The sequence below is a fragment of the Parasteatoda tepidariorum genome, chromosome X2 (assembly GCF_043381705.1).
Source record: "Parasteatoda tepidariorum isolate YZ-2023 chromosome X2, CAS_Ptep_4.0, whole genome shotgun sequence".
Classification (NCBI taxonomy): Eukaryota; Metazoa; Arthropoda; class Arachnida; order Araneae; family Theridiidae; genus Parasteatoda; species Parasteatoda tepidariorum.
In genome coordinates, this window is record NC_092215.1 from 40,800,817 (window position 1) to 40,823,683 (window position 22,867).

At 27.6% G+C, this 22,867-nt stretch overlaps 1 protein-coding gene across 6 annotated transcripts in view; it reads right to left on the reverse strand.

Moving 5' to 3' along the window:
- LOC107440660 (SID1 transmembrane family member 1) overlaps positions 1-22,867 on the reverse strand; it is a 72,551-nt gene that overhangs the window by 1,725 nt on the left and 47,959 nt on the right. For 5 of the 6 annotated variants that reach the window (XM_071188227.1, XM_016053639.3, XM_071188224.1 and 2 more), the window contains 12 exons: positions 18,226-18,299; positions 16,434-16,500; positions 13,398-13,546; positions 12,857-12,911; positions 9,509-9,626; positions 7,731-7,867; positions 7,391-7,493; positions 7,217-7,293; positions 3,624-3,670; positions 2,721-2,826; positions 2,523-2,633; positions 1,413-1,526 (listed from right to left, as the gene is read on the reverse strand). In XM_071188227.1, the coding sequence (XP_071044328.1) occupies positions 1,413-1,526; positions 2,523-2,633; positions 2,721-2,826; positions 3,624-3,670; positions 7,217-7,293; positions 7,391-7,493; positions 7,731-7,867; positions 9,509-9,626; positions 12,857-12,911; positions 13,398-13,546; positions 16,434-16,500; positions 18,226-18,299 (1,158 nt within the window). The remainder of the gene's footprint in view (positions 1-1,412; positions 1,527-2,522; positions 2,634-2,720; positions 2,827-3,623; positions 3,671-7,216; positions 7,294-7,390; positions 7,494-7,730; positions 7,868-9,508; positions 9,627-12,856; positions 12,912-13,397; positions 13,547-16,433; positions 16,501-18,225; positions 18,300-22,867) is intronic. The other variant, XR_011638373.1, reaches the window with a different exon arrangement.

The window sequence follows — 22,867 nt, forward strand, 5'->3', positions numbered from 1 at the left end:
AATTTATTTGCAAGTAGAATAATGATGCTTTTAATAAGTTTATTTTATAAGTTACTAATTATATAAAATTACTTAAAAGCAATATTGATTATATATGGAATAAAGGTAAAAGAAAAACATATCTATTAAATTAGTCATACACATATTTACGCTTAAACTTTTTTTTCTTGATCGTCCCCTTTCTGTTTAATTAAATATCATAAATATAAAAAATTAGCAACATTTTGATTTGCCATGAAATTTGTGGTATAGATCAAAATTCATAATGGATAGTTTCACAATTTAGCAATCACTTCAATTTCAATAAATAACAACAACAAAAAAGAAGAAAAACTGTATTTGTCACTACAATTATTTCTGATCTTTGCTCTGTTAAAAACTGATCAAGACCTAGCAAAAATTACCAATTCCTTTGAATTTGGCAAGCAACATAAGAAAAAACAAAATGCTACTTATCACTATCTCACGGTGAATTCTTTAATTACAACATGTTTCATAATATATTAATTAATATGTTTTAAGATAAGAAAGTAGTTTTTAATTAAATAACAAGGCAAAATGCTTTCTGATAATATTGGAAATCATTTATATCAACTAACAAAACATTTCCATCTTTCTAAACATTATTTGCTTGATTTATATAAATTAAATACAGATCATCTGCACATCATAAATTTAAATAAACATGAAAAAACATTGAGTTGTTAAAATTTTTATTTTATGCTATACTTTTTCATTCTATTTTTACTCTTTCTTACATAAACTGAAAATTGACAAATGTGTTTTTATGAGTAACTAAATGTTTGTAACTTAACAAAGATACAATAATTAAATGTTTACTTGTGCAATTTACTCTGTAATAACACAAGTTAATTTTTAATTATTCTTTATTTACTTTACTATTCTGAAATTTATGCAAGAAAGTTCAGTATAGCTTTAACATTTACCCTGTATCAACACTATATAAAAGATGTATATTTTAAAGTTTAAAATAAGTATGACTTTTTTTGTTATATGTATTTTAGTAAGAAATCAAGACAGACGATTATTTATTTTTTTAAGTTATTCCTACAACAAAAAATTATATTGCTTAAAGCTTTAATTATTATAAATCAAATTTATTCATTAAAAATAAAGTTACTTTATTCGAAAATTTATTGATATTTAATTGAAAATTCCAAAACTATTGATTGAAAAGGAAAGAGAAGCATGTGGGTCACTCCAAACAAGCCATTTAAAAAGCACTCATAGCAAAGGAGATTAAATTACAGTTAAGTGAAAAATCATCTTTAAATGATTGAGAATAGAATATTATGCCCCAGCTTGTTATTTCAAATGCTTGGATTTAGTTGCTTTTTACCTTAATTTGATTGTATGCTATAAATGAATATAAAAAATGATGATTTCCTTACCATGAATGAAAAGAATAATGCACAACTTGATAAGAAATGCCAAATATCATGATGATCAAAAAAGTTTAATATGATGCAGTGTTTATTTCTATCTCGTGATTTAGCTGGTGACACCTATGATAAACACATGTTTTAATAATGTATTTCTTTTGAAAGATAATTAAAAATACTTATGGTATTTAAAAAAAGGTATCAAAATTCATCACGATTATAAAAAAAACATGAACCTCTTTTTCACACAACTCTAGAACTAGACAAGAATTATTTTAAAAATAAACTATACTTTTTATTTATTTTTATTGTTTTAAAAGCATTATTTATCAAAGAATTTCCGAGAGAGTTTTTTTTAATTCTTACAATTAATTGCCGTTAGTTCTACAAGTAATTGTTTCGTAATTTATCTAACTAGAAACTTGAATAAAAAAACTGCATGAAGTTGTACAGTTAACAATACTGTGATACATCTTTTACTTGAATGCATGGTGTTCAATTATTCAGCTTGATCAAAGAAAGAACCTAATGTGACAAATGCCTGAGACTATAATTTTTGGCTGGAATGGATTTATGATAGCCTACAAATGGCAAGTGAATACCTAATGAAATTTGAAAACGTCCTTTACACTTACAACCATCAATGTACCTTTGTTTACTGCTCATTGCAACTTTTAACCAGAATAATGGCTACTATAAAACTTTTAGCTAATTCCATTACTTAATTTTTACATGATTGATCCAGGATCCATTAGTTTTACTAGGAATAAACATTTTGGGATAATAAAAATTTAAATTAAAATATTTTATTCTAATAATGGATAGAAAAATATGCCTGGAAAATCAATAGGAATAATTACAATATAACAGTAAAAATGTATTTCAGGCATCCAGAACCTTGCGATTGGTGAAAGTTTAATAAAAGATAGTGCACTATACATGGATTCGTAACAGGTAATTTTAATTAGAATAAATGTTTTCTATTAATGTATTTAAACTATATATTTATAATAAAAGTTTCTTTAACTCTATTTAATACAAAACTCGAACATATTAAACAACATGATTTTACAAGATAATGAATAATAAGCTCAAAGAATAAAGTTAATTTTAGTTTACCTGCCAAGAAGTGTTTTTAGCTAAAAAGAAATGCAAAGCAAAGCCCCAGCAGATAAAAGATAAAATCATATACATTATTGGTATCCATCGAATTCCTTCTTTACATTTTATCTGGAAAAAAATATCCATATAACATTTAGATAAACATCATCAATTTATTATTTTTTATTTTTAAAAAATTGTTTTTGAGAAACTTACTTTCATGATTGAATAGTAAATGAGGTACATAAGAAGATTAACTATGAAAACTGATAACAGAAATGCCCCAAAATTAGGGGGTTGTTTTATAAGTCCAAATAAGTCTCTGGAAATAACAAAAAACAATTTGCGTGATTAATATTCAGCATAATTAAATGTTGGAATATTTGTAAAATAAATATCGTAATTAAATAATGCAAGAGAAAAATATTACTTTTCTTAGAAATCTATAACCTAGTTTGTAAAGACTGAAATATACTTTATAAAATAATATTATCATGATCCTGAATGTGTTAATCATAATTTACTACAAATAAAAATGTTATACCTTTACTGCAATTATAGAATAATAATTTAACTAATTGTTAAATATTAAGCTAAAATAGATTTTATCAATAAGAAATAACAGTACTAAATAAAGTAAACTTCAGAACCAATAAATTTATTTACAATAAATATTAAAACTAAAGTTTTTTTTAACTCATTTTCACAAAATTGACACCAAATTTACGTATTGTGGAGCAGATGTTTAAAGTAGAATGCAAAAAAATTCTAAGTGAATACTTTATTTGCTTAGATTGCATTAAAAAAAATTTTATTCACTTAATCTAAATTCAAGTTTATAACAGAAAAAAAATATATTTAAAAAAATAAAATCTTTCGTTTTATTATTTCTGTTAAAACTTACAGAATATAAAATATAAAGCAATAAAAAATATTTTTCGAGCAACTTTGATTTATTGTAATATTAACAAAAAATACAGAAGCGATTTTTGTGTACAAAAATGATTTATGTTTTTTTCACGTAATGAAAATTCTAAATAAAAATGTTTAATGCTAAATTTTATTTTTTTGAATTAGAAATATGTGTTATAACGTATTGGAATTATTCGGTATACTCACAAAGATAAATTCAATAAAACAGTAATGCTCAGCATAACGAAACGGCCCTGGAAGAATGGAAATGTTAATATAATTATGAAATTTGAAGAACTAATCATAGGAAAGAAAATGGGGAGGAAATTTAACATGCAAATGGTGAAATCACGGGTTAGGGAAATTAGTCAAGTTGGTGAGATTAGTAAAGTAGCAAAAATTTGTATACAACTGCATATTATTCCTACTAGAGCAACATGTTATATTTCAAAATTGTTAAGACATTTCTAAAACTTCCTGGAAATAGTACTATTTTTTTTCCAAAATTTATTCTTACTTTTATTTGCAGATTGGCTTCTTTTTGAATAAAAAAAATTTAAAATTTCCTTTCTAATCAAACAATAGACATCTTTGTAAGCTATTAAACACAGATTAGTCATTTCATGAACTTTGCTTGCTGTTTTGTATTGACCTATTTATGTAACTTATTTTTATAAAAACAAATGTTTTAAAAACTGTTATAATTCAAATGATGATTCACACTCCCATATGTGGTAGGGACTCATCAATTGCACTGCACTCAACTCGTTAATTCAAGTAAGAAGTATACCAAATTAAAAAAAAATTTACAAATTAATTAAAAGAAAGACATTTGTAATTCATCAGATGTCCAATTAGACATCATAATCACACTAAAACCAGTGCCAATTTTGAGATCTTGAAAGAATTACAAAATTATATTTTAACTATACAGACAGATATAGTGGTAAGAAAATAGCCTTCTTATGAAATTGCATAGTTTTCTACTTTAAAGTTATAAGATGTTTCAAATATTTTATATCGGCATACAACTATCATTGCTCAGATTCCCACATTGGATTTTTAAACACATTTTATTGGTTGAGGTGGAGGGGAAATTTTCAGAAAAAATCACGCAAAAAACTGGTCTTCGTGAGTCATCATGAAGGTCACAACTTGAGTGACTGAAGTTTCCCCAATAGTGTTACGTTTATATTATTCATGTGACTTTATACCATGCGTCCGACGCACAGAAATTGGTGTCCACCTCATGGCCTAAGCAATTAATTTTATTCTATCATATTTTGTATATTCTTTTCCAATGGCCATTTTAAATAATTTTAAGTTTTTGATTCAAAAAAACTAATTGATTTCTTACACAATTTAGAATTTTATTTCTCTACTTTAAAAATATTTTAATACAATATTTTGTTTACAGTTTATTAAACAACAGCTCTTATAATAAAATTTGCCAAAGTTTATAAATAAGCTCACCAGACAAAAAATTTTTGAAACTAGTGCGCAAGCACAGATGAATCATAAGGTTTCCTTAGATGACGCAGTAGTCAAATGACGTGCTCAATTGCGCACCCACTGCCTTAACATGATCAAAGGCAAATAGCCATCAGTGGGGTATTTTTGTTGTAAGCGGGAATTGCATGTACAGGGGTGATTGTGAGCCCAGCTCAAAAATCTGGAACATTTCTTGAGTAAAATCATTAATGCATTTCAAAAAATTAATGCCTTATAAATTTAAATCTTTGATATTTTCAAAAAATGAAATTTAAAATAAATTATATGCAGTATAATTTAAATGAATAATTACTTATAAGTTTGCTTTTATCTCTAATCACATTCATTATACCATTAGAAAAAATACCTACAAATTAAAGAGATGCCAAGAATAAATTCTAGTTCTAATATTTTTAAACAAAATATACAAGAATTTTTATGCATAAATGTGATCGATGATTTCTTGAAACTTCTGTACCTTGGATTTCAAGAAACTTCCTAATCGTGGTTAGCAAAAATCCGGAAATCCGGATTTTTTTCCGGACCACAATCACTTCTGTGTGTAAATATGGGTAAATGCAAGGATGCGACAGAGTGGCAAAAAGGAGCAATTGTGTTTGGCTGTGCCCGTAGTCATACGGGGAATGAAGTTGCTGGATTTGATGGTGTTTCGATGCAGACTGTTCAATGTGTCAACAAGCGGTATTGTAATACACGTTGTCACGAAAGACGACATCAGAATTGTAGCTGGAAAAAGATCCTGCATGAAAGGGACCGAAGACGTGTTTCACGACTTGTCAAACAAAATCACTTCCAAACCCGACAGAAATTGCTTCAGTTAGTGAATGAAGGTCCATCCCAACCTGTTGGGGGGAAACGTTGAGACGGGATCTAAATGCAAAGAGCATTTGGAGTCGAACACCTCGTAAGAGGCCATTGCTCACACAATCGCATAAAGCTTTGCGACTTCAGTGGGCTAGAAGTCATCGAACATGGACAGTTGCTGATTGGCGGAATGTAATATGGTCTGATGAATCACACTTTTGCCTTTATTCAAATGACGCATGTCGTCGAGTGCACGAAGAACAAATGAGGCATTTCATCCTGACTGTGTGCAAGGTTAGGTTCAAGACAGAGGTGGGTCTGTCATGTTTTGGGGGTGTTTTACTTTTTATGGATTGAGCCCCCTCACTTAAGTGGCCATTAAAATGAACCAACATGTTTATTGGAACACTCTGAATGATCAGGTGTTGCCTTTTACTGAACATCTTCATGAAGAGTATGCTGATGATACCCCAATTTTTCAAGATGACAACAGCAAATATCATCGGGCTGGAAGAATATGTGACTGGTTTTATGAACACTCAGACGCTAAATTACATCTCGACTGGCCTGCAAAATAACCTGATTTGAACCCCAAATTTGTGGGACATGTTGGAACAACGGGTAAGACATCGAAATCAGCATCCTTACAATTTGGTGGAATTGTGCGATCAAATCCTCAGAGAGTGGTTTAATCTGGATTCGACATGCCCGCAAAAACCTTGTGGTCTCACTTCCTAATTGAATCTAGGCGATTATCAAATCCAGAGGTAATGTTACACGTTATTAAATGATGTTTTTCATGATTTCTCCAAGGGTGACTAATTTTTTATCCAGTGTGCTTATATAGTACTTCTTGGGTTGAGTCACTTATTCTATTTCAGACCTTGCTATATTGATGCACCTTTCTTTGTAAAATAAAGAAACATTTTTCAAAACCTTTGCCTTGTCTTTCTTATTGTATTGCAGGTTTAATATAGAGCTTTTTTAAATTGACTTTGCTGACTTCTGAATTATTGTGCCACAATGGTAGTGGAATTATGTCTTCTTTTATACTGTAATTATGGAAGTTGATGAAGAATCATTTCATAGAACACAAAAAAATTATACTCTTTCTAGGTTCCATCATTTTGAAAGATTACAGGTGTGGCCATACTTTTAAACTCCAAAAATAATTCCTATCCCTATTAGTTTAAAAAACAAACATTACATTTCAAAATTGAAAATATTTTCCAACTGTCAAATTGAGTGGCCATGGGATGCCCTAAGTCCTAATGCCACAAATTTTAAATCTCCTATGTATCTGTACTTAAGAGCATGGAAAGAGATAATTATTGGTGAATTGTTGAACAATAATACTGCCAAAATTAAAGCTAACATTAAATTTAAATAAACTGGCTTATAAATTAATCCCCAAATCAGTCATTTCATAAGTTAAATGCTTTGCATAAAATATAGTAAAGTTTCTAAAAAATTAAAAAAATTACCGGATATGTAGGTTTAATAGAACGTGCAGCAACATCCTGTTTAATATGATGATATATTCTCTTGCAGAGCCAACGATCTGAAATAAGAGTATTTATTTTCAAATAAGAGCACTAAAAATAATAAACATTTTTAGTAAACAAATATTACAATGCCAAACTGTAAAATGTGCATACCAAGCTTCATGCGTCCCATGTAATAAATTTTTGAGCTAACAACAAAAGTAACAGATAGATGACCTAGGGTAAAAACTAACCAAACCCAAATTCCTCCTTTAACCTGAAATTAAACAATATTGCTGCTTTAGTTAAATGATAAAAATACAAAACTTTGTCTTTTAAAAAAAACAGTAAAAAAAACAGTAAATATTGCACATAAAAATCTAAATTGAAATTTTCAACATAAATTCAAAAATATGATAATTTTAAAAAGAAAAAGCACTGTTTTTATAACAAATAATTATTATTAATGTGATCAAAAACATTTTAAGATTCAGAACATAAATACTAAACTTACAACACCACCAAAAGCAATAATAATGACAACAGCTAAAACCATCCAGATAGTATGAGATTTTGCAGTGATGTCTGGATGCCTAGACTGATATAGCTTTAACATGCAGACAGTAGCAATGACATACATAAAAGCAGTATCTAAAAGAGAAAGTATATGCTTAAATCTTGAACCAAACAGTTGAAAAGTTTTCCACAATGAAATAAAAAATGTCTTGTTTTAATTACAAAATTTACAAACTATATCATCACAATCATTTTAAAGGCATTAATAAGCTTAACTCTCTAAGAGACACTGTGGTGAAAAGATTTTAAACTCTAATTTTCCTTTGATCTTTAATAATTTTTTTCAATTACGTTTTTTTCTTTCTCCTACACACAGGCAAGTCAGGGAAAGTTCCCTGTGTGTAAAAAAATTGCTCTTGAGTGCTCCTCATTGTGCCCCTCACCTGAGTCCATGGGTGAAAGAGAGACGGAAAAGAGGAAAAGCTGGTAGTAAACCCATTTCATTTTTAACATGTTTTCGGGAGGAGTTAAACTATTCTCTTTTTCAATTATTCAGCTATATCTACTTTTCTATAAAGAAAGAAGCTGTTTTTCATATATGCTAAAATTGTAAAAAAATTACGGTAATTACAGAAATTTAATGTTTCTTGAAAAAAATGCTATAATGAAATGCTTTTCGTACCAGTTTTTGCTCTTTTCCGTGTCGCTATATATAAGCTTTTAGCCCTGACTGAGTCATGTGATAGTTTTATATAGCATTGCCAATATTTTGCTTCATTCACTAGATATTGGATATGGAATCAGCCATGGGGAATTCAACTTAAGTCGGTCAACCTGTTCATTGACCAGAATGTTGCAGTGGCTGCAATCCTACTGTAGAATGATGGTCCAACAAATTTTTATAAGTTTATCAAAATGCATTAAAGTTACATTCTCCCTGGTAGTATCATCTTCCTGATTTTATTCATCAAGTTGAAAGAAAAATTGTATGAAACAGAATTTTAATATTAAAAAATTAAATCTGCGAAAATTTTGAAAATGATGCATTAGTTATGCAGTCAGTAGCTTATCAATAGAATTAGAAACAATTTATAAAAATACTCATATCAACAGTTCAGATCAGTCTTTTACAATTAAAAAAAACAAAGAAAAGTTTAAAAAGAAAAAACAAAAAATTCTAAAATATTTTATTTATGAAAAATGTAGAAAATTTAAAAAAATGAGATAATTATTTAAAAAGCTTTAGTTTATGTCAATGCATACTGTGTTAAAAAAATTATTGAACAATTATTTATTTAATATTTTTCCATTTTGATCACTTTAAAATAAATCTAGAACCCTTAGTATAAACAAGTGCAGGATTTGTTTAAAGTATAGTAATAACACAGTGATCCTACTTGTATGCTTACTTTAAAAAAGCACTCTATTCTTTGTTAAGGATTAAAACGAAATTGTTAATGCAATTCTTTGAGCAACTTTTACTTGAAATGGAATTTTGCTGCATAAAAAGAACAATGAAAGAACATGAAGAAAGGACATTCTTTTGATACAAAACTAAATTTTAATCATATAACTGTAGTACAAACTATTAACTAGCGAATAAAAAATAATTAAAAACAAATGAATCAAGAATAATATCTCAAACTGTAAAGTTATTGAAGTATATATTTTATTAATCAAACTATGATTATCCATTTAAGCTATTATAACATAATATTTAAGCTATAAGGAGCAATCAGAATATAATAAAAATCTAATGGAAAAGCTGCTACATACCAAATTGAAAGTTTGCTCGATTAGGGCAAACATGATAACTCGCGCTTAAGACTCCTTCCATAATTAGAGCCCAGCCCATTGCATACATTAAACCAAAATGACGAGGTATACCAGTCATCTAAAAAAAATTAATAGATATGGCCTAGCTGAATAATATAAAAAAGAGCATTTCAAATGTAGGCAGTTTCAATAATTAAAAATTTATAAACAGCAAATTACACTTCTTTTATGTACTACAATCAATGTTTTTTTAGTACAACAAGTCATAATGACTATGGATGCATGAAGCCACGTCTACTATTCAATAGATTCTATGATATTTTAATCCAAATTATACCATTTGTATAGCAACTGAAATTCTGTGTTTTTTTTTAAAATTTAAAGAAAATCTCAACAAAAACAGTTACTAAAAATTTTTACCTTGAAAAAAAATTACATTTAACAATGATTTAATGAAGAGCAAAAGATTCGAGTTAATGAGTCAAACCACTATTTCCTTTGCTACAATTGCTCAATAAAAGTAAAACATCTTGAATTCTCTATGAATAAAGAAAGAGTTGCAGAACCAACTATTCTTATACTAGTTGGAGCTGGGCATAATATGTGGTCAGAAAGATGGCAAAATATTGGTTACTTTTTGAGAATTAGATGTCTATATTGTCTTCTTGTGTGAAATTCAAGTCTTCCAGTATGCATTCATACCCTTGGTAATTTTCTTACAACGAATAAACAAATTCCTCAATCATATTTTCCTTGCTGAAAAAATAAATTCACTTTATTTTGAAACTTTGTAGGAGGTTGTTTTGGAGTTAAAACATGTGAAATTCACATTCTTCTAGTTTTATTTTTGCTTAGACTTTGCACTTCTCTGGAGATATGCTATCTAGCAAAAATGGCTGCTTATAACCAGTGTACAAAAAAAAGATTAAAGTTTTTGAAGGGAGTACATATAAGAATTATGTTTCTGTTAAAATAATTCTAGTATTTATAAGTATTTCAATAAATATTTGTTATAGTTTTGTGTACTCATGATATAGTGACCTTGTGTTCCATTTTGTTTCAACCATCAAACAAACATCCATTTTAGTTTTAACCGCAGAGGTCGTTATATTGAGCCTCAACTGTATAAACACATGAAACTTGCAGACTTAATACAATATATGATCAAACATTCACATACATAGATAAATGTACTACAGTATATTCCTGCCATCTATATTTCCTGATAAATTATCAAATCTATTAGAAAAGGCAAAAACATTCATTTTTCACTTTTAAAATAAGTCTGGAGTGAAAATGGAATTATTAATAGTTTCCATCATACATTACAAAATACAAGGAAACTTTAACTTTTATTCTGAGTGCTTCAAACAATTTCAGGAACTACAAAAATCAAAGCTACTTATACCTAAAGAAATTGATAACATTTAAGAAATTTTCAAATACTATAAAAATAGTAAAAGGTTTTTTATGTGACGAAACTATACGTTTTGAAAAATACACAACTCAAAAAATAATAGAGGAAATTTAGTGTTCAGTGAATGTGAATATTTTTAAAGAATGTCTTTTAAACTAACTTGTATCAGTGAATTTTTTAATAATGAATTAAAGTTATCAAGTACGGAGAGAATCCTTGCCATTATTCAGTGGCCTGCCCAACATTTTTTAGCAAATTCTGCTCTGAGGTTTCACACTAAAACATACCCAAAGAAAGCATGTCATTAATTAGTAGACTGAAGAAATTATCAAGCAATCTTTTATTGTGCTGTAGTTTTTTGCAACTTCTCTTTTAACTTATCTTTTATTGACATAACATCAAAGTATCCTTTGATATTATCTTGCATCTGAAACTTGTCTGATAAATTTTTGATCATCATTTGATGAAAAGTTGTAAGAATGTTAAAATATTACATTCTGAAAAGAGGAAGATGAGATAATAAAATATTAATGTTTAGTCGACAAGAAATTTACCGAGTTGATGTTCTAATAATGTTATTCTTCTTAACATTTATCTGGATGCAAAATCGTAAGTACAGAAAATTAAAGGATACTAGCAGCAAAATAACTTGGGCCCTCATTGGACCAATAATCACAAATCTTGGTCTAAGAACCATTAATTTCCTATATTGGCCCTATATAGAATTCTCTAATTCACCCGATATTTTACAACCAATATCCTGCAATCAGTCCTGCATAGAGTTGTCAAATTCACCCGAAATTTAATAGTAATTATTCAGCCAATATAGGCTCTATACTATCCTTATAAGGGCTGATATTGGCTTTATATAGGACCGATATTGGCTTTAATAATGAAAATTCTAGACATCCCAGTATTTGCCCCTTGGTGCATGTTTACATAGGACCCATATTGAGTCAATTTTGAACTCAACTAGGGTTAAGGTAAAATTGCTGCCAGGATAAGAAAGTAAAAAATTTACATGAATTAATGACCAGAAAATGTTTATGAATAATTAGCATTGAATCAATGTTAAAATATAATATGTATACTTGAAATAAACAGATTATGCAGTATCTGGTAAATATCTTTCTAAAACTTTATATTTTTATTATTAAGAATTTTTTGATTTCAACAGAAGTATGTTCCATACATAATTTGTAGCTAGTTTTTATATGTTCCTTTCAGTTAAAAATATTACTTCAATAAAAAAAAAAGAAGAAATTTGAATTTTTAAATAAGTAGATGAGAAGTTTTTTTAGAACTCATCAATAAAAATTTGAAAACAAGCAATTCAACTTGCCTTACTTTTACAAAAAAAAATTAGAATTAATTTATCGAACAGTTTAACATAAGAGATCAAGTGATTTCTGAAACCTTAATTATGTATCAGTATGAGAACTAGCAAGATCATAAAAACAAAACAACTTTAAATCTGCACTTTTAAGGCCAATCACAAGAGCAGCTAATAAATCATCAGGCAAACTATAAATAAGGTATAATTTAAATTAAAATAAAATAAACTACTTTCGGTATGACTTAAATCGTTGCTCTTTTTATCTACAGTAGACACAAAATTAGTTACATATTATCAAGAATACTGTAACAAGTATTATTATGAATTTATAAAGCTTTATACAAAGTTTCATAGACATTAAAATAAGTAATTTTAAATTTATATTAAGTGTTGGTTTTTTAATGAATTATAGAAATTAAATGTTTCAAATATAAAAAAAGAGGCAACAATTAATATTACTGAGTTCTAGACATTTTCATAGAAACTCCAACAAACCATTAAACAAAATTCTTTTTTAATAGCTGTCTTTTAAAATGACATAATTTTAAAAAGAATACAAACAAATAAAAAAAAACAGATAATTTAATGTTTTTACCTCATTTTGTGGAATATTCCTATTTTCTTTAGTTAACGGTTGATCAAACACTTCCCTAAAATCAAACAATAATGTAAATAGAAATGCTCATTTGATTCTATAATACTGCCGCATAAACAGTGTAGTTATAATATTGATAAAAACTTTATGCAACTGTCTACTAGTCCAATACAATGTAAATTGATCCATTTGTGACTTTAAAATAAACAAACAAATCAAAAGTGATATTTTCTAGATTATAGCATAGCATTTGTTTAACTAGCATTTGTTTAACTAGCATTTGTTTAACATAGCATTTGTTTAATGGTTGTTAACTACTTCACTTTAAGTTTCACACTGAAACTGGTTTAAGAAAGCACTTTGCAATTTAAATTAAATACATTTCAAAGATTTACATTTTTCTCTTCATTTTTCACAATTAAAACATTTATGTAATTTCTTAAAACTATTTATATAACAACCATTTATGAAGAAAAAACGCGTATGCTAAATCAGAACATTTTTAAAGAAATGTCACTTAAATTATAGTAAAAGTACATACCTTCTCCATACCAGCAAAAGAAAAAGTAATCCAAGCATTACATAACCAATATTACTGTAGACATGATTGAAATCACTAAAAACTCCAACTTGATGAGAACACAAAAAATTATAATAACAGACATCTTGATTTCCAGTAAGGTTGACAATCTACAAATATTTATTGCAAATAAAATTATTCTTGACTGTATACAAAACATATATTTGAATAATAACATCAATTATTATTGCTATTCATTCATGATATAAATGGCATGATAGGAAATTCATAATTAGGAAAAACTCAAATGTGAGGTAAAATTTTATTCAAATTTTTTTTAGCTTCATTATCTTATTTGGTTGTGGCATGTTAGCTTTGTATTACTTTATCTTAAATTTTGAGGGGGAAGTTGCTGCCATAACTTATTCTGTTCACTAAGAGAACAAAAATAAATATGTTTGTGTTGTTAAATTAGTGTCATTATTTTCCTCCAATGAGGAATTATTCACGCGACTTGATATTGACTGTTCTGAAACGGCAATTTATTTATTTTTTACACTAAACAAAATGAGCGCAAATGATTATAAAAAAACGAGTATAAAAATCGAATATAGACATAAATTAGGGAAAATTAAAAACTCCTATTAGCGGTGAATTTCTCTCTAATTACAATTTTTTGTAATATCAATTTTCAAACTACGGCATATTAAGTTACATTAATTATATTGACATAGACCTTATGAGTTCGAAATATCTCGCTCATTTTATTTTTATGCTATGTTTCTTAATTGCATTGTAACGTATTTTAATTCAAAATTAATTATTTGTCAAAACATTTCCTGGAAAACTACCACAGAAAACAAGAGAGTAAATGGATATCTTATCCAAGAAAAATTATGAGGAAAAAACAACTAATAGAAAGGAATCTGTGTTAATCTGATTTGCCATTTACTAATTATTCACAAATTAATTATTACAGCGAATCACTAATTCTCATTGTTTAGCTCATTTGCACATTCACCAGAGTTTCTTTGCTGTCTTTATTTAAGTTCATTCATTATAACTGTTGTCACGGTAACGTGGCAGCTAGGGAAAAAAAATTTAAAAAAGAGAAAAAAGAATTTAAAAAATTAGCAATTGTAAATATATATGTAATTGATAAATATTGTAATTGTAAAAATATATCAATTGTATGTATATAATAATTGTAAATATATATAAATTGTGTATATACATTGAGAGAGAGAGAGCATCTAACCAGCACAATTTTAATTATAAAGTGGTAGTGAAATAAAATATATATGTATATATATAAATGTTTAATTTTCCCAACATTTAAAAACATTACTGTGGAATTTATGTATCTTATATTATCACATTGCATACAGGCAACTTTCCCAAAAAATGCATCACAACTGTTAGAGATTAAAGTTTTAAAAAAGTGGTAGGCAAAATTTCATAAAAGCTGGAACAAACAATAACTGCAACTTCAATTTTATAAAAGGGGTGGAAAGTGTTGTAAGAGCACTAAGATGTCATTGAGTAAGACTAAGATTCTTCCCTCAGTGGTGGCTTGAAGTTTACCCAGCTTCAGATTAATGGTTACCATTATGCCAAAGAATTAAACAAAGCTGGTTTGCAATGATGACCTCATTACCACTGCCACGCAGTTAGTCTCAAATATGAGAAGTCTTAACCTTTTAGACAGACTATGGTAGAAATGCTTTGCTTTACTTTTACTATCCTAATATTTAATATATTACACTTCTTTTATACTTATTTAAGAATACATGCCAGTAATAATAAAAAAGTAGCTAAAAATAGGAAACGATGATATATAGAAACACACTGTTCACTGTTTATTCTTTATTTTGCATCATTGCTAAATTCTTTTTACTGACTTCACATCACAGCTTAATTTTTAAATATGTCATAAGTTCCTTGAACTCAGAGATCTGCCTAATTTATAAGCAAAGCATTGTTGCACAACATTGACACTATTATGGCAAAAAAGAATTTGTCATAGCATTTGTAAGTAAAATAAATCATTATGGGAATAGAATCCAATTCTCTTTGTCGGGGATGTCATCTAGAAGAAGAGACATCACGACACATACTCTGTGATTGTGAGGTCTATTCTGCTCAAAGATTTGAGCATTTAGGGCAGCATATCGTCAATGCCAGGGAACTGCAAGATGTTCCTGTAAGGTGCTTGCTGAATTTTATTTCAGCCATAGGGCTTTCATGCTAATCATGATTTTAGGGTTTGGGTACAATAGACCTTTCGTCGATGTGCCCTGCTCGTCAGAGCTGCCTAACCTCTAAGTCTAAGTAAAATAAAAACTTTACATTTACAAGAACATGCTAATAGCAAAAAAACATATAACAGTTTCAATACATTGCAATAATAAATAAGCATCATTAACTTGCAAAAATAAGTAAGCACCCCAACACACTGAATGAAAAAAAATTATAAAAAATCAGTTGAGTTACTCAAAAAGCTTATTAAGGGAAAAACTGACCACTGAAGTTAAAGAAAGGAGAAGAAAGACAAAAAAAATTTTAAAAAATGGAGAAAAGGATAAAGTAAAAAAAAAATAATAAATAACACTATAAGCTATTTCAATCAATTTTTTGGTAAGAGTCTTAAATATTTTTGCAGTGATTCCCAACTCTGATTCCTCACATCGAAAATTTTCTTAAATTAAACAACATTTAAACACAAACCTAAATTAAACAAAAACCTTAAAATATATAAAAGGACTTTCCATATAAATGAAAAGTAAAAAAATTCCTTAATAAACTTAACTTAATCATATTTCACTCCAACAGTTTTAATATAAAATTTTCATGCATACAAAGCAATAACTTCTTTAAAACAAAGCAAGATATTTTTAAAAAAAAGCCAAAAATGATTGAATAATTTATTGGAGTATATAATTTTTATTGAAATTATATAATCAAATAAAATGAAAAACAAAATTAAATTACTCCTGCACTAACACATAAACATATAAAATGAAGTGAGTCTTAGACATAAAATAAATTTTTACTCACTCTTTGATTTATATAAACAAGCTGAATCACAGGTAACCCATAAAATATAGCAACAGTTAGTAAATTCCTAAAAGAATAAAAGATATATATTGACAAATGAAATTAATAAGTGTATAATAAAAATATATATAAACAAAACTATCAGGTAAATTTAAATAAATACATATATATTTGAAAATAAACGTTCTAAACTGAAGAATAAATAAGCTGAATTTAATAATTAATTATTAGAAATGATAACTGCTTTTTTTTTATCTGATCTTTCATCTTGATGTATCTTTTAACCTTAAATAACTACAATTAGCCTAAAAAAAACTCCTAATTTTTGCAAGTTTCGCTAAGTCAGGATGTCAAGATAGCGCTTTAACATCTTCAAATATTGTAGCACAGAATTTCACCAATTATCTACATTTTATCAAGTTAAGATTATTTTTCTTAAGATACATCAATTTGTTTGACTTGTATAAAGGAAAAATTAAGCTGACTTTTAATTAGTAGTCTATGAGTGAAAAAAAATTAGATACTGGCTGATACTGACTTACGTTTAGTTATCAAATTTAAAAATAAAGAGTAGAAACTGATAGTGTTAGTTATTAGGCTCAGTATAATAATGAAACTTATACAAAAACAATCAACAAAAAATGTTATTAAGTTCTTCAAAATAAATGTTGCATTCTAGGTCAATAACTTTGAGTCCACTGTAAGCCAAAGTTTTGAGAAAAATTTCATTTCTAGTATATTTCTGGTATAAAGGTATAAATAAAACATTTAAAAAAGTACTAGATCAATGGTTTAGAAGATGTTAATAATAAGCAATGATTTTGCACGTTAAACAAATATAATATTAACAAATTTAATTACTTAACAATTCTTGACAGATTATATTGCTGACACTAAATCTCATTTTAACTTAATTCTCAGTATGAATTTAATTGCTTTGCATAGCCAAAACTTTTTCTAAGCTTCTACGTTTTACTCCTTTTCATTAGAAATATATTTTTTGTACTGGATCCAGTCTATATTGATCATAGACTGGATCAATAGGATATTGAGGAAATGTCAGGTGAGTATTTCCAAAAAGCCACATTATTTAATAGTATTTACATATAAAACACTATGCATTGCTTTAATTTTTTACAACACATTTTCAATATTACAAGTAACATTATTAACTTTTAAAACTTACACGATTTAAAACTATAAATGGAAAAATATTTATTCTTAAAGAAAAACACTAGCTCCATGTCAAACAGCAAGGTCGAAATAAAATTGCTCAAACAAATCTAAACTTCATATGAAGAAATATATGATTGAAAAAAAATCAAAATTCATTCATTTAATGTGGATAAGAGATAAGGAATTCATTCAAAACTAAACAATATAATTTTTATTTAATGTTTATCACTAAAAATAAAAAACGGAAAAATTCCCTGAAAAAGTCATAAACCATATTTTTTGCTCTCTTATGCAGTGTAAGTTAAAAGATTTGATAAGATGATAATTAAAGCAAAAGAAAGCTCTAACAAAAATGATCTTAACCAGTAGCAATAAACAAAATAATCATTTAAACACTGAGCTATATTATTAAAGTTAAAGAAATTTATAACAATCATAAAATAGTTAAGGAATGGAGAAAAAATGCATAATTATATATTTCACCAATGAATACACAAAACCATTATTTCAAAAATAATAAAAGTGAAATCATAGAAAGATACATTTTGCTAATAATAACTTTATTTCACATAATTTTAAACAGAAACAATAACATTAAGACCAAGAACATACTTACCAAGAATATACTTTTGATCTGTCACTTAAATATTTATCCTTCTTTTTAGCCAAATCAGAAACAAAAATAATAGTCTGCAAAAAAAGTTGTTATTCACTCATTCATTTCAAATATTCAGTACAAAATTTTGGTAATAAATTATAAAGAGTTGAATTTGTGATAAGTAAAATTGTCTGAAAATAATTGTGGCTCGATGTTTCGTCTTGATCCCTTTAGTTTTTACTAATTACTCTTGATTACCTAATGTTTATTTCATTTTCACTTATTTAAAGATAGTTCAATCTTTCATACATAAAGGAATAAGAAAAGAATAACTTACAACCAAAAAAAAAATACAAAAAATTCTTGCACCTATTTTAACAATTCCTGCATAATGGAATCCACAAGTAAGTACAAGAAGTTGAGTCAGTGTGTGAGAAAGAGTTTACACAATATGAAAAATTTGTAGTTTTTACACAATATGAAAAATGTGTGATGTTGTCTTTTGTCTATTTTGTCCACAATAACTGTTGTTCACATTGTCATATTTTAGCAATAAAAAATATCACGTAGAAGAGCATTCCAGTTTGATAAATTCTGTGGTATATCCACTAAATTTAGGAAAAGCCTTGTGTTTATAATTTGCTAATATAAAACATATGCAAGGAGAATTTATCATTAAAAATATCTAAGCAAAAATTAAAAACTCTTAAATTGGAAAGTAAAGTAAATCAAAATAAACCAACTATAAAGAAGAAGGTAACAGTGTGTAATTATGGAATAGTGCCTATTACTTCTTTAACGATATAAGAAGAAAAACGTTCATCCTAAAACAGCATAAACATATGAGCCTAATATTAGAAAATAAAGATATGTAGCTTCCTTGATTTGCAGTTGATATTATTTTATTTCTGAAATTTTTTTTCTTGATTATTATTTAGTTAAAGAATTACAAAATCTGTATTTTAATCAGTCATCTGTGTGTTATTTAAAATATCGAGAAAAAAAAACATAATTTAAAAGTCAAAAACCAAAGCTACAATTAAGTCAAACTTATTATAGGTCAAAGTTTTTAGCTAGTTTTATTAAAATATAAATTATTAGCATTAATTTGAATATTTTATTAAAATTTAATTAAAAATAAATTATTTAAATGAAAATAGAAATTTGTATCAACAAAATTTTAAAGAAGTGAGTTATTTTTCAAGAAGAAAAGAAAATTTTAAGTTTTTCTCTTCTTTAACAGTGCTAATAAAAAAGTGCTTAAGACATACAATTTTAAAAGTTTTAGGTACTAAGGAATTTAGAATATGAATTCTGAAAGAGTGTGCAATTGCAATTTTATACTGTTAAATTTGATAAAGAAAATTAAGCTTCAAACACTTGATACTTAAATTATAAGTAAAATAATCTTTTCCCATTTTCAACATTTTAGGTGGAAAACACTTTTACACTATACTAGATAATAAGGATACATTATAAAGCTCAACAATAACAGTTTATATATTACTTTCCCATTTTAATAAGACTTAAAAAAGGTATAATAAAACGCATAAAATACAAGAAAAAATAAATTAACAGAAACTCTTATAGATTGATAATAATTGTTAAGGTTTCAATCTTAAAGATAGGCAGAGTAGAAATATTAAGATGTGTTCAAAAATTATTAAAAATTGCATCATAATTACTGATAAAATTTTTAAGTACATTTGCTATAAAAGATCATCTTAAAACAAGTTGTATTGAAAAAATATATATAATTCCAATATTATATGACCTTAACATTACATTAAATCTTTCAATACAAATAGTTGAAAATAAGACTTATGAGAAAAATTCATTTGAAGTTTTTTGACTTTCTTACCATTTTAAAATTTCAATTCAAATACATTATTGTTTATTACTTACTAGCTTAAACATTTTTGAATAATTAACTTTCGGTTCTAGTAACTAATGCAGTAGAGATGAGTTCAGACTTACTCTTAGAATCCTGAGTTTTAAAAAAATTTCTCTAAATTTTGGAGAATGTATACTGGGTTGTTCTGAAAAGAATTTTTTTCCTTGTGAAAATGGAAGATTATTTTCTTATAGTGAATAAATATTTTATTAATTATATATTGCACATTCTGGTTCAAAACCATCTTTCTGTGCGTAACATGATTTCTCGGTTAACATGATAACTCGGTCAGAAACTATAAACATGATTTGATTTGATTTTACCATCTTTTTGTCTGATGAACCTCTGATGAATACAGATAATACATGTAGACTTTACTGTTATGAACGAATATATGAATGAAGGATAATGATGAGAGGAGGAAAACCAATAAAAGGGTTTATTCCTAATTTACATTTGTAAGTTAAGATCTACAAATATTACAGTCCCGCAGTGGACTGATCGTTAAGACACGGTTCCCTGCAGATCACCGAAGTCAAGCATGACTGGCTGCGGTCAGTGTGCGGGTGGGTGACCCACTTGGATCAGTCTGCGTAGGGACCGAGGGTGTGCGGTATTGGTCCTCGTTAAACTGTGCTACCGTAGAGTGCTTGACTTCGCGTGCAGGTCGTTGGGCTACCGAAGCGGGGAAGCCCTCCCCTCTGCTTCGGATCACCCTCAGGGATGTTTCCCAGACCGTCGCCAATAGCCCATTGTGCAGCTCTAGTGCGACGTAAATGAACTACAACAACAACAAATATTACATATTTGTTTTTTATATATTGTTGCTTTTTTAATATATTGACTTTTCTTCCTATTATGGTTTTTGTTACTTAATTTTTCAAATTACTACTATTAAAGTGTTTATTTCATACATGGCAGCAATAAAATATACTTTGCATCATATCTTTTTTTTACCAAATATATAACAATTATTTCATACAGTATAAGCTATAAACACATTTAAATATTTTTTCTACTAAGCAAATTTGTGTTATCTGTAAGATTAATATGTCTATTTGCAAGTCATTTTAATTTTTACTTTGATATATTTTTATTTTAAGCTTGTTTTCTGCTTTTTTTCTTTAATCTCAAACTCATTTTCAATTGCATTTTTATTTTTTAGGGATATAGACACATTATAAAGAGTAATTTTTATCTTAAGATAATTATTCTTTATTTCGAAATATCACTACGTAAAGAAATGTGTCCTGAAGAGAATCTTTACGTTTCCTCATAAATTTTTTTGCTGAATTCTATTTTAATTCTTTATAGGAATGTGTTTGTGGAAATAGTATGTTGATCCAATAGAGAGCACTGTTGCTTACTAATGTACGACTAAGCATGCGCTGCAGTGAAACTCAAATCAATTCTGTGATCTCTTTTTTGAGAAGCTATTGTAAACTATAATTGATTGTAATTTGATTGTAATCTGTTTGACTGTTATCTATTGTAAACTATACATAAATCATTGTTTACTTTCGTCTAACTAGTATTTTTACTTACTTATGATTAATGCTGCTTTAAGTGCTAATGCTTTTACTTAGCCTTTTTTTTCAAATACATTCTTATACAAAATCAAACAGTTTAAAATCAAATTACATTCAACTACAGTTCATAATAGCTACTCAAAAGAGCGATGACCAACAAGGATACAAGATTCAACAGTGATGCATGAATTGTTGCACATTAGAAAGCAACAGTGCTCTCTACCGGCTAAACATAGTGTTTCTATACGTAAATTCCTAAATGAAATAAGCTTATTTGGGGCCCGTCTATCTCCCTTTATATTTTGACATCTTTTTTAATCACCCTGTGGCAGTATGTTTGTGTATATATATATATATATCTATATCTATATACTTTTTATAATTTTTCCACGCTTTAGCCGCGTGAACATTTTTGTCGGTGATTGTCTTGTCTCAGACAATCTTAAAATAAGTTAGAATCAGAAGGAATTGTTTAAATTGTCTTTGACAATTTTAAAAAATGTTGAAATTATAGGTAGGAAGTTTAATGACTATTAAAATTATTAATTAACAAAGGAAAGCAAGCTAAATATTAACTTTCAAACGGAGTTAAAAACTAATCATTAAAGTAAGCTATGCAATAAATAGTTATAAAAACAAATTAACAAAGGATAACTAACAAAAAATAAGCTAACAATTAATAATTAGCAAAAATACTAGTTTTCAGGAAATCACAAAAAATAAGAATTAATGTAAAAAAACGAACAAATATGAACTGTAGAAAACATACTAACACAGGGTTCCCACGGTCCTTGAGAGTCCTTGAAAGTCCTTGAATTTTTTTTTGCTAAATTTAGGTCCTTGAAAGTGCTTGAAAAACGTCTTAGGTCCTTGAATTTGTCCAATACTGCCGGCGGCCCTTTTCATAAAACACCCGCGGATCTCTCGTTCTTTCTGTTTTGTTCACGAGCTCTCTCACGTGGTTTTTAACGCTACCGTTTCTAACCGGGCCTAGCGTCTTGGTGTCTGCCAAGCGCGCGAAGCACAGCAGACAATCAATGCGTTCTGGGCGAGACTCCACTTCATCTCCTGTTGCATATGCTTAGATCTTTTTTCTTATCAAAACTGGAATACTCTCGAATTTCGTAACAATATGTACCTTGTAGTTTTCAATAAATTTGCCGTTTTACCATCCGCACTTGTCCTTACGTTTGCGTCATTTCAAAACTTTATTGTAAAGCGTATTCGCAAAGGCACG